This window comes from Dipodomys ordii, unplaced genomic scaffold (genome assembly GCF_000151885.1).
Source record: "Dipodomys ordii isolate 6190 unplaced genomic scaffold, Dord_2.0 Scaffold8, whole genome shotgun sequence".
NCBI lineage: Eukaryota > Metazoa > Chordata > Mammalia > Rodentia > Heteromyidae > Dipodomys > Dipodomys ordii.
Genome location: NW_012267224.1, coordinates 28,104,004 through 28,117,261, shown reverse-complemented (window position 1 = coordinate 28,117,261; position 13,258 = coordinate 28,104,004). Strand labels below are relative to the sequence as shown.

Below are 13,258 nucleotides of genomic sequence, written 5' to 3'. Positions count from 1 at the left end.
AAAATAGAACTCATTTGCAAGATAAGCGTTCGAACAAGTTCATTTCATGCATATCTAATATGCTCTATAAAGTTAGTTTAATTGACAAAATACTGGTGCCTGGAGAGAACAGAATAAGTCAAACCCGGGGAACATTGTTCGATAGAGCTCATGTTTTTGTATTTTGTTTGTTAATTTTATTTGGTTGTGGGGGCTGAACTCTGAGCCTGGGTGGTGTCCCTCAGGTCCTCAGCTAAAGGCTAGTGCTCTAGCACTTGAGCCACAGTGCTACTTTTGGCTTTTTCTGCTTATGTGGTGCTGAGGAATCAAACCTAGGGCCTCATGCATGCAAGGCAAGCACTCTACCACTGAGCCACCTTCCCAGCCCAATAGAGCTCAAGTTTGCCATTAAAAGCAATGTGTGCTGGGTGCTGCTTGTTTACACATGTAATTCTAGCTACTCAGGAGGCTGAGATCTGACAAGATCAAAAGCAACCGGGTAGGAAAGTCTGAGACTCTCATCTCCAGTTAATTGCAGGAAAAGCAGAAAGTGGTGCTGTAGCACAGTGGTGGGGGCTAGCCTTGAGCATAGACATTTGGGACAGTGCCCAAATCTCCTGAGTTCAAGGTGTAAAAATGAAAGTAGTATCTGTGGAGATGGGAGAGAAAAACTGGGAGAGAGCAACGAAAGAGTTGACATTGTTAAAAAAAAGCATACTCTTTTTTTGGGGGGGCAAGGGGTCCGGTCATGGGGCCTGAACTTCTAGGCTTGAGCACTATCCCTCAGTTCTTCAGCTCAAGGCTAGCACTCTACCACTTGAGCCACAGTGCCACTTCCAGTGTTTTTTTCTTTTTGCTTATGTGGTGCTGAGGAATCAAACCCAGGGCCTCAGGCATGCAAGGCAAGCACTCTAACACTGAGCCACCTTCCCAGCCCAAGAAGCATACTCCTTGCCTGACTGATGTAACTGTAATCTCTCCATATATCACCTTCATGATTATGATAAAACCTTTTAAAAGAAATGTCTTTGGTCTCTGTCTACCTTTTTTACCCCGTAAACTTTTTTCAGTTTCTTTTTTGAGATGGAATGTCACTGTCAATGTCACTGTGTTGCCATGACAAATCTCAAACATCTAGACTCTGGCAATCCTCCCACCTCAGCCTTCCCTAGAATGTTGCTCTACAGGTGTGCACCACCATGCTGAGCAAGGTGGCTTTTCTTGTCATTCCTGTCACTGAAGTCTGCACGTGAGGAATGGAAACAAGATTGGGGGGAGATGTCCTCTTTGTTTTGTTTTGGTCGGTCATGAGGCCTGATCTCTGCACCTGGGTGCTGTCCCTCAGTTCTTCAGCTCAAGGCTAGCTTCTACCACTTGAGCCATAGCTCTGCTTCTGGATTTTTCTGCTTATGTGGTGCTGAGGAATTGAACCCAGGGCCTCATGCATGCAAGGCAAGCACTCTATACCACTGAGCTACCTTCCCAGACCTCTTCTTGTGGTAACCCTAAGCTGCATATGAAAACATTCCAGAAAGCCCGGCCCAGTTCATTGTAGTTGCAGGTAGCACAGGGAGGTTGGGAAGTGGCACAAGCAGTGATCCCAGTAGCCATGGCTGCTAGAGAAGGAAGAGCTGGAGGCAGGCACAGGGCCTGGGAACCAGATTCAGCAGGAGAGGAAGACTGAGGGCCCTAAGGAGAAGAACAGCAGCCACAACCACGGGCATCTGGGGACCTACAGGGAGACGGAAGGCTACGGAGGAGGCTCTGCTTCTCTTTATTACATGCTAGGATCCCTAAACCTGCCAGTGCCACACTTCCAGGTGGCAGCAGCCATTGCTACTTGGTGTTCACAAGGGTCTTCTCTAGAGCACCATATTTAGGGGTTGGGAAAGGCAGGAAACTATGTCATCTAATACTCGTTCTATATACTTGACTAGTGTGTGGCAGAGATTCTTGTCTGCACTTAGTGTACAACAGGTTCTGCCAACTGTTGGACTCTGGCAGAACAATGTGCGGTCAGAGCAGCTGGCTTGACTTTAAAGGCATCGGGGTCGTAATATGTCACATTCACAGGAGTCCTGAAATAGAAGAAGAAAACAACCTGAAGTGAAATGAACTGAAGAGACAACCAGTGCTCTCCCCAAGTGGTAAATACTGGGACATTAGCCATTAGATAGTTATCACTTTCATGGCACAGAAGAGGAATGGAAGATGCAGAGAAGTTAAACAAGTGAGCCAGAGGCTAAGTGTTGTAGCATGTCTGGAAGTTCCACACTTGGGAGGATGAGGCAGGAGGATTCCAAATGCAATGACATTACAGAGCAAAATCCTCTCTCAAAAAGCCCAGGGCTGCAGCTCAAGCACAAGTCCCATAAATTATCAGCATGCCAAAAAAAAAAAAAATCTGTGACCAAACCCACACGTGCCTATATTTCAAGTCAGGGCTTCAAACGTGCTGAACAGATGCTCTACCACGTAAGCTATAGTCCCAATCCATTTTGCTTATTTTTCAAACTGGGTCTCACTTTCTATTCCAGGCTACCTGTGTAGCTAGGGTGACAGCTGTGCACCACTATACCCAGCTGTTTATAGGTTGATATGGCATCTTACAAACTTTTCCCCAGACTAGTATCAAACACTGATTTTTTTAAAAAGATATGTCTCCTGAGGAGTCAGGATTACAGGCGTGAACCTCTGCACCATGCTCTAAATATCATTGTGATGAACAAGTTCATGTTCATATCTCATGATCCTTTTTTAGACTGGCAGTAGGGATTTGGGGCCAGACTCCCACTATTGGTCAGGCTGGCCTCAAACCAGAGACTCCCTCTAAACACAGCCTGTATACTGCTCTGGGATTATAGGCACATACTTCCACGTCAGGCTGTCTGCTGACCCTTTAGTGTTAGACTTCTTCTAACATCTACTTTTTATCTTTTTTGGTCATGGAGTTTGAACTCTGGGCCTAGGTCCTGTCCCTCACTTGTTCAGCTCAAGGCGAACACTCTACAATTGAGCCACCTTGACACTTCCAGTCTTGTGGTGATTTATTGGAGATATGAGTCTCACAGACTATCCTGACCTGGCTGGCTTTGAACTGCGATCCCCAGATCTCAACCTCCTAAGTAGCTAGGATTACACACATGAGCCACTGATGTCTGGCTGATCATCTACTTTTTGTTGTTGTTGGTCGTAGGGCTTGATCTCAAGACCTAGGTACTCTCTCTGAGCTCTTCTGCTCAAGTGGTCTACCATGAGCAACAGCACCACTTTCCTGCCCAGGCTGGCTCTGAATCTCCTCAGATATCAGCCTCCTTAGTAGCTAGAATTACAGGTGTGAGACACCAGCACTCAGCTCATCTCTACCATCTATGATTAGGACTATCATATATTTCTCACTGTAAACAGTGGCAGGTTTCTACAGGGTTTGGTGTTGTTTAGGTTTTTCTTTTATAGCTTTTTTTATTTGTCCTTTGGTTAACTGGCCTGAATTGAGGGCCTGGGAACAGTTCTTGAGCCTCCTTGTGCTCAAGGCACCTGCTCTACCACTTGAGCCACAGCACCACTTTTGGTTTCTGAGTGCTGAATTGAAGATAAAGAGTCCCATGGGACTTTTCTGTCCAGGCTGGCTTTGAACTGCAATCCTCAGATCTCAGCCTCCTGAGTAGGTAGAATTACAGGCATGAGCCACTGGCAACCCGCTTTACTGCTGTTTTTGTATTGTGATTGCATTTGTTGTCTTTCTGCAGTTCTTTTCCCTGGCCTGATCAGGTGAACCTTCCCACTCCTCACAAACCTTGCTGTCCCACACTGGCCTTCAACCAACATACCTTGTATTTGGATTCGCAAGCTCCAGAATTCTAGGAGATACTTTTGAATGGGTAGCAGCATAAGACACTGGCCATTTGGCGTCCCGGGCAGGGAGATAGTCTGGATGAACGGGCTTCGACTTAGCTAGATCGGTTATTCGAGGACTAGGTACAGCTAACATGGCGGCAGAGGGTATCTGCAGAAACAAGGAGACACCAGGTTACACCGCAGATGTCACCATGCCGCCTTACCTGGGCATCTCCCACCCCTGCAGCCCCCACCATTCCTCTCCTGTATGACTGCAACTCCCTCCTAACTGCCCCTCCCCCTCCCATTCCTGCAGGCCAGTCCAGCCTCCCTGTGTCTGTCAGGAGAGAAGGTGCAGTGAGTGAGGGTGTCCAGGAGGCAGAGCACATCTGAGAGTTCCGCCTACATCACCCCACTTCATCCTCCTAACAGCCCTTGATCCAAGTCCACCCCAAAGCCCCAGCCACAACCCTTCCCCTGGCTGTCCACTGGACTCATGGCTAACACCAGGCAGGCTCTCCCTCCCTGGGCCCAGAAGGCCTGTAGAAGGATCTTGGCTGCTATTGTTCTTCTCTGATCTCATCTTCCTCCCCTCCCTCCCTGGGTCATAAGGCACCTCTCCTCTAGCTCCATCTACCTCATGACAATTCCACTTTCTACTTCTGCTGAAAATCCTGTCTTGGCTTGACTGCCCCTTCTTCTTTCACATCCCAAAATTCAAACATCACAATCTCAAAGAGATCCTTCTGACCAGCTAAAAATAAATAGGTCAGGCTTTCTGATGTGCCTTTGTAACAGTACTCATTATTGGGTTGTGTGTGTATGTGTGTGTTTTGCCAGTCCTGGGGCTTGAGCTCTGGGGCTTGGGCACTGCCCCAGAGTCTCTTTGTGCTCAAGACTAGTGCCTTACCACTTGAGCTACTGGCTTTTTCTGGTTGGTTTATTGGAGACAAAAAGTCTCTTGGACTTTCCTGCCTGGGCTGGCTTTGAACTGTGACCATCAGATCTCAGCTTCCTGAGTACCTAGGATTACAGGTGTGAGCCTCCTTCACCTTGGCTTGTAGGGCTTCTGTCATAGTTTTTTGTTTTTTTGTACTATGTAGCCCAGAGTGACCTTAATTCATGATCTCCTCCTCCTAAGTGCTGAGATTACAGGCATACATCATGTAAGCCCTTTTACTCTTGTTCACAGCACTTATTTGCACCTGATTTAGCTGCCTTCTGTCTTTGTTTATTGGCCCTTCTCTCCATTAGAATAGTAGCTGCTCAGTGCCAGGTACTTGTTTCTCAATAGCTAGTACACACTCTGACACTTAAGAGTCAGAGTGTTAATCCATTATCACTTTGAAGACTAACCCTGCCATACTGCCTTTCCACCATTTGCAAGGTGAGACCTCACTGGAAAAAAAAACATATATGCACAGTTGGTACAGCTCGGCAGCCCCGAAGTGTTCCATGTGGAGCTGGCGAACATTGTTCTGGGGTGCTAGAATATGGTTTTTAGTGAGAGCAAGCTCCCTTTGTGCTTTAAAAAAAAACAAGAAATGAATTTCAGCAGTAATGCAACATTACATACCAAGACCTGAGAACAAAGCCATTGTCCTGCCAACTGAAACACTCTATGAGGTTTGTTCCTAGAGTGATATCCTAGTGATATTTTTCCTGTGGGTTTCCACATCTAAATCTTGGTGCTTAGAGAAGAGGAAACTGGTCTCACCTCCTCTGGCAACGCACTCAAGATATTTACTGAAAACCCATCTAGGACCAGGCAGAAGGCTGGTGGCAGATCAGTGGAGGGATGTGAGGAGCAGGGAGATGGAGAAGCCGCTGACCGTGCCAGGCCCAGTGAGAGGAGCCGTGTCTCCCTCACCTCACATCTATGTCACACCTGTCCACCATTCCTTTGCTCTACCCAGCTTCTAGCTCTTCTCAATCTGAGGGCTTTGACCAGGGCTCTTCCCTTTACTGGAATATTCTCCAGCCTTCCCTTACTGGTTGCTTATCCTTCAGGACTGGGGCAGTCCCTGTCTTCGCAAGGTACTCACCACGCACTGCACACAGCCTGTCTCCACCAAGTCCCTCGTTTCCCACTTTATCTTCCAGACCACTTACCACTAGCTGACATGATCAATTAATTATTAGTTGTCTCAACTGAGCAGCGTGGAGCTCTGCTTTGTTCCCTGGGAACATGGGCCAGCTCACAGACGCAGTCAGACACCTGTTCTGTGACCTTGGCCACTTAGTGCCTCAGGAGGCTCTCCACATAGGACTAGAAGGAGTAAGGTGGGGACTTGAACCCAGCTCCAACTGGCTCCCAAACCCATGCTCCTTGCCCACCACTCGGGTGCCTCTCTCCATGTCACATAGCTAGGTCTTCCCTTCCCAGTGATTTTGGGCTGGGCCTTGCAGAGGTAGAATTGCACCATGGGAACAAGGAGAAGAGAGCTGGGGATGGCGAGGCGGCCATGCTTACAGGACGGATGGGCTTCTCACTTCTCTCTCTCTCGTAGCAGAGCCCCTCTAACTTGATCCTTGGGTGGGCAAGGTCTATAATCCTTGGAGTTGCAATAGCACTCAAGGCAGATGCTGGAATTTTGTTCTCAAGCTAGGGTAGAAAGAGAAAAAATTATACCAGAAACAATCAAATGATAAACATTATTGGAAATGGCAATCTAACTCAAAATCATAGAGGGCTAGCCTTGAACAGGTCAGAGACAGCACCCAAACCCTGAGCTGGAGCCTAAAACTGAGAAAGAAAAAAGAACCAAAGGAAAGAAAAGAATGAGAAATAAGCTAGGCGCCCATGGCTCACACCTCTCATCCTAGCTACTCAGGAGGCTGAAATCTGAGGATTGGGGTTCAGAGCCTGGCTGGGCAGGAAAGTCCACGAGACTTTTATCTCTAGTTAATCACCAGAAAACCAGAAGTGGTGCTGTGGCTCAAGGTGGAGCACTACCCTTGAGCGGAAAAAGCTCAGGGACAGCACCCAGGCCTGAGTTCAAGCCCCATGACTGATAAAAGGAAGTAAATAAACAAACATCATTAACTTCAAATTACAAAGCATAGCCTGTTCTCTGGACCATATTTCTCACAACCAAACAGGAAGAAGGAGAACCAGGCAGAACCCGACCCTACTGGTAGAATTGATTTCCATCATTCTCACATACCAAAACTGTATTGTATGAATTCTAAGCCAGAATTTCAGGTCTAACTGCTAAAGTACAGATGTGGAGGAAACAGCCAGCAATGTTATATACTGACTTGAGAACTAAATGGCCATGTGGATTTGTGGGCTGATACAGTCATTCAAGAGGGCAGTGAGAAAACATAAAACTTCCGTTTGAAATGAGTGTCAGGAGAACAGATTTTCAGTTATGACATTGAATTGAAATCTTGATTTTATGTTTATTCTTAGAACATTACAAACCTCAGGCATTCTGTATTTATAAGTTTAAAGTTAAATTTTAAGGCAATGATTTAATAGCTCAGAAAGTTTTGTTTTCCAGTGTAGATGATTGAAATAAAATCAGACGAGCCAAGAGTTGCTTGCTCATGCCTATAATTCTAGCTACTCAGAAGGCTGAGATCTGAGGACTGTGGTTTGAAACTCAGCCTGGGCTAAAAATACTCCATGAGACTCATCTCCAGTTGATCACAGCAAAGCCAGAATTGGAGCTTGACTCAAGTGGTAGAGTGGTAGCCTTAAGTGAAAAGCCTGAGGCAGCAACCAGGCCCTGAGTTAAAGCCCCAGCCAGTACTGGCACAAGAAACAAAGGAAACAAAATAAATCATCTGGGTGTAGATAGCTCAGACCTTTAGGATCATGGTTTAAAGGCAACTTGAACAGAAAAGTCTCTGTGATCCTGTCTACAACTAAGCAGCCAAACACCAGACTGGAAACATGACTCAAGTGATAGAGGCTCCAACATAGCAAGCAAGCATGACACCCTGAGTTCAAGCCATAATACCAGCACACACTAAAAAATTCAAATGTAGGGGCTGGGAATGTGACTCAGTGGTAGATCGCTTGCCTTGCATGCATGAGGCCCTGGGTTCGATTCCTCAGCACCCCATAAGCAAAAAAAAAAAGCTGGAAATGGTGCTGTGGCTCAAGTGGTAGAGCGCTAGCCTTGAGCTGAAGAGCTGAAGGACAGCGCCCAGGCCCAGAGTTCAGGCCCCATGACTGGACCCCCCAAAAAAGTTCAAATGTAGCATATTTATAAGAATAGTTTATATTATATAATAATTTTGCTAACTACTATCTAGTAACTTATAGTTTACTACTATTAAAAACTGTTAGCATTACAAATATAAGAAGCCAAGTAAGTGTTGGTTGCTCATGTATATAATCCCAGCTACTGAGGATGCATAGATAGATCATAGTTCAAAACCAACATGAACAGACAAATCTGGAAGGCTGTTGTTTGGTTTGGTTTGTTTTGTGCAGGTCCAGAGACTTAAACTCAAGACCTGGTGTTGTCCCTGATCTTCTTTCACTCAAGACTAGTGCTCAACTACTTCACCACAGTGCCACTTCCAGATTTTTCTAAGTAGTTTATTGAAGATAAGAGTCTCATGGGGCCTAGGAATGTGGCTTAGTGGTAGAGTGCTTGCTTAGCATACATGAAGCCCTGGGTTCGATTCCTCACTGCCACATACAAAGCTTGAAGTGGCACCATGGCTCAAGTGGTAGAGTGCTAGCCTGGAGCAAAAGAAGCTCAGGGACAATGCCCAGACTTTGAGTTCAAGGCCCACGACTGCCAAAAAAGGAAGAAAGAACAAAAAAGTCTCATGGGCTTTCCTGCCTGGGCTGGCTTTGAACTGTGATTCTCGGCCTCCCGAGTAGCTGGGATGACAGGCATGAGCCATGAGCACCTGGCCTGGGAGATTCCTATCTTCAATTAGCCAGCAAAAAGTTAGAAGTGGAGATATTACTCAAGATACAGAGCACCAGGTTGAACAAAATTTCTAAATGAGAGCACAAAGTATTGAGTCGTAGCCCTGGTCCCCGCACAAACATAAAGCAAAGATGATAAATCTAAAAAGCAAACTAACCCTTAAAGCCCACAAAAGTTTGACTTTAAATTTCAAATATATAACACAAAGATTATTTGTAGCCAGGGTCGGGAATACCAAAATACACACATCATTGGATGTGGCACTAATTGTTTCCAGGTCTCTACGTTCTTCCAGACTTCTTCAGAGGTAGAGTTTGTGTTCTTGCCTCCTTGAGTTTGGCAAGACTTAAATGTTATCAGACCATAGAGTAGATTGCAGTGACTTGTAAGTTCCAAGGCCAAGCCATAAAAGGCCTAGGTCTCAGAATACCTCAAGGCAAGCATTCCATTGTAGGAAACACAGCTGGCATGCCTGGACATGTGTTTGCCACAGGGTGAGGCCATAGAAAGTGTTGAACTTACTACCAACTGAGTTTAGCCTGAAGTCTTCCTTGCCTAGGCATCAAGCATAGAGACCACTGTGTCTGACAGAACCTTGAATCCCTAATCCCCAGGGAGATGTGTAGGATCTAGAATCTTCAGTCTTGGAGAGGTGATTACTTCTACAAAAGGTTATGAGGGTGAGCCTCCCCTTAATGGAGGAAGTGTACTTTTGAAGAAAGTGAAGAGAGATCCTGGGGAAGAAATCGTTATGATTCTCTCTCTCTCCTCTCTCTCTCTCTCTGGGGAAGAAATCATTATGATTCTCTCTCTCTCTCTCTCTCACACACACACACAGAGATCCCGTAACACAGCAAGATGACAACTACACAGAAGTGAACTTTCCTCAGAAGTCCATCTTAATTTTGAACTTTGCAGCTTCCAGAACGTTTAGTTAAGCCTCCCCGTTAATGGTGGTAGTTTAGCAGAGCACAAGCTGACTTAGGTAAGAAAGAGTCTCTGGAGGATTCTTTCCAGCCATCCATGTAAATATGGATTTCCCAGCAGAAACCCAGACTTGAGAGCAGAGACAAGCCAACCCTTTCTTCCAGTCAGACTTTTTGACCCATGAACTCATTGTACATCATAGTGATTTGGGGATGGTTTAGCATGAAGCAATGGGAACCAGATGGCAACAAGTTCTCTATATTGGCTTGAATGTTTGTTAAAAAATTTTTTACTGAGCGGATTCAATTTATAAGCCTAAATGAGCTCACTTTTAGTGGTTTAAAAGTAAGGAAATAAACCAACTACTGGCAGTCTATGGTTTTTGGTAGCAAGACAGAAAGCAAGGCTCTGGGTGATGAGCCGTCTCAGTGACATAAATAAGAAGTTCATGGAGGGCCAGGTGTATGGCACACCTGTGGTCCCAGCTGTGCTGGAGGGAGGGAGGAAGTAGCCTAATTAGCTAGAGATCCCATCTGAAAACAAAAAACAAAACAAACCTTAAGGAACTAAAACACAAAAAAGGCAATCAGGCTAGAGGTATGGCTCAAGTGGTGGAATTGTGTTTAGTGAGCACAAGCCCCAGTTTAATCCCTTGTGCCAAGAAGGAAAGAAAGATACAGTGGAATTGGCTGCTTGCTTCTAAGACACTGCTGAACTTGAGAAATGATCAGCCCAGGCCTTTAAATGGCCATGTTAAGGGCCAGGTAGGAGGCTGGGAAAATTCTGTGATTTTCCTAATCAACCTTTATCTTCTACTTACCTTCTATTTTCAGAGGCTTCAAATTCTGGAAGGCGAAACTGAATTCTGTGAGTGGGTGAATTACAATGAAAATTGAATTCTCAAACTTATCCCAACCTTTATGTCAAAATTGAGGCAATGATTGGAAAGGAATGGGAGCTTGAAAACGGGCATGCAGATCTATGAGCAGACTTCAGTAAAGAAGTCTTTAAACCCTTAACTACAGCTGAACTTTCCTTATGACTGGAATCAGTGCTTCCACCCCTCTGAGGAGAGGTTAACCTGTCTGCACTCAGATTCCTTCTGGACAGTGCTGCCTTATCCCTGTTTGCTGTCATTGTAACCAGATCCCGGCTGCCATCGTATCCCGCCATGGTTTCACCAGCTGCCACACCTGCCCCACAGTTGGTCCTCTTTCAGTCCCCGTGTAGCGTCTCTCCTCACCCTAGCCAAGCCATGACGCATGAAAAGGGGAGAGTGAGAAAATTTCCTTGGGTGAGAGAGGAAAGCACACACCTAGAAATCTGCAAGTGTCCTGTGATAAAGTGAACCAGACAGTGAATGTCTCACGCGAGCCCACTTACACCTTTGGGAGGAATGTAGTTTGGATCTATAGCTTTTGCCATGGAGAGTTGCAGAATCCGGGCAGAAGGATCGGTGAAGCGAACACACTCTCTTGGAAAGTAATCACTGCTGGGCCTACATGCAAACAGAAATATGAAATAGTGTCATTCCAATCAATATCTGTCCTTTGTCCATCTTAGCAACATTGTTGCCAACAATCGTTAGCTCTCTTTAGAACAGATTAGTGTTTGTCAAAATTTAGTTACACTTTTTATTTGTTCATACCAGATATGTAAATATGTTTCCATATGTGAAACCAATTATCATGATGCCATGTAATCTTTAAAAAATTTTTAATTGTTATTACAGTGTACAGTGTACAGAAGGGTTACAAAAATTTTTTAATTGTTATTACAAAGGCAATGTACAGAAGGGTTACAGTTATATAAATGGGTAAAGAGTACATTTCTTATTGGACAATGTCACCCCTTCCCTTGCTTCCAGATTTTCCCTCTCATCCCCACCTACCTGTTGTATAGGCCATTTTCAACATGTGAGTACCACTGTTGGATCTGCTCACCCTTTGTCCCTCCATCTGTACTCCTTTAACCTCCCAAAGCCAGATAAATGAACAAACAAGACAAGAAACAACAACAACAGAAACCCTCGTTTCCATTTCCTGAAGTTCACTCATAAATATTTTATCCGACTAGAGGCACACAGCCATGGTGCCTTTGTGTTCTTCTGCCAAGGCTATCCTCCTTTGGTCTCAGTGTGTTAATGTCTAGGGTTTTGTATAACTTATTATGTCCTGGTATATTTTAGAGTTAACTTCTGCATAGCCTTCTTTTTAATGCCAGTACTGGGCTTAAACTCAAGGCCTCTTACCTCTCACTTAACTTTTCCTTCTAAAGCCTAAAATTTTACCACTTTGAGCTGTACCTCCACTTCTAGTGTTATCTGGTTCACTTGGAAAATAGCTGTCTATTGGATTTGTCTGTCTAGGCTGGCTTCAGAGTTCCTCAGATCTCAGCCTCCAGAGAAGCTTGGAACACAAGGGTGAGCCATTAATTCCTGGCCCTATGCCAAGTTTACATTTAACCCTGACTCAATTAAAAAAGAACCAGAATTGATTTCATGATGTATCATGGATGAGCTGGGACCTTCTGTTTGAAAACACATCAAAGTCTCCGACTAGATCCCAGAGAGAAAAATCCCGTTCTTCACTGAGGTCCTTTCTGTGAGGGTCATTCTCTCTCTGTCCCATGCAGTGCAATTTCAGGTATATTGGTCATAGCTCCCTGCCACGGACCAATGGTCACAGGCTGTACTCCATATCTTTCTTTCCCTGACCAAAAACCCACCCATTAATCAAGAAATCTACAGATCTAATATGAAAGAAGCTTTTCTCAAATGTATAAATACCCTGGAGAGGTAGGCTATAATATAGTTTTATCAGTACTATGGAGATTGTACTCTATTAAAACTATTAACAAAATATGCTCAGTTATACTGCTGAGATATAATTAACATATATAACATACAATATATAACATAATTAACACACTATAATTTATCTTTTCTATTTTTTTTTACTGAGTGTACAACTAGTTTCTAGAATAGCTGTAAATGAGTGTAACCATCACCATGAATTTAAGAATGTCCTAATCAACATGAAGGGAAAGGCCACAGCTATTTGTGGTAACTTCCATTATTCACCTCCATCTCCGCCTCTGAGAACCAGTAATCTTCTCTCAATCTCTATGTACTTCTGGGAATTGTATTTTATTTATATTTCTTTTTTTTCTGGTCAGTCATGAGGCTTGAACTTTGGGCCGGGGCACAGTCCCTTGAGCTCTTTTGCTGAAGGCTAGCATGCTACCACTTGAGCTACAGCACCACTTATGGTTTTCTAGTGATTAATTGGAGATGAGTCTCACAGACTTTCCTACCCAGGCTGGCTTTGAACCCTGATCCTAAATCTCAGCCTCCTCAGTACAGGCAGTACAGGCAGTACAGGATTACAGGCATAAGCCACCAGAACCCAGCTTATATTCACTTTCTGTGTGTGCGGCTTGAACTTGAGGCTTGGGCACTGTCCCTTATCTGTTTTTTTTTTCTGCTTAAGACTGATGCTCTCCCACTTGAGCGACAGCTGTACTCTTTGATGCTTAACTGGAGACAATAATTTTCTTTCAGTGCATTGTGTCATCTCAACACGGCCTCTCACCACTGTGGTTTCTGGTATGAAGTC

General features: G+C 44.8%; 1 protein-coding gene across 1 annotated transcript in view; it reads right to left on the bottom strand.

Moving 5' to 3' along the window:
- Positions 1-1,942: 1,942 nt before the first annotated feature.
- Thegl (theg spermatid protein-like) overlaps positions 1,943-13,258 on the bottom strand; it is a 36,267-nt gene continuing 24,951 nt past the window's right edge. The window contains exons 6-9 of the mRNA XM_013008927.1: positions 11,025-11,139; positions 6,290-6,421; positions 3,810-3,985; positions 1,943-2,057 (exon numbers count right to left, since the gene is read on the bottom strand). Coding sequence (XP_012864381.1) covers positions 1,943-2,057; positions 3,810-3,985; positions 6,290-6,421; positions 11,025-11,139 — 538 coding nt within the window. The remainder of the gene's footprint in view (positions 2,058-3,809; positions 3,986-6,289; positions 6,422-11,024; positions 11,140-13,258) is intronic.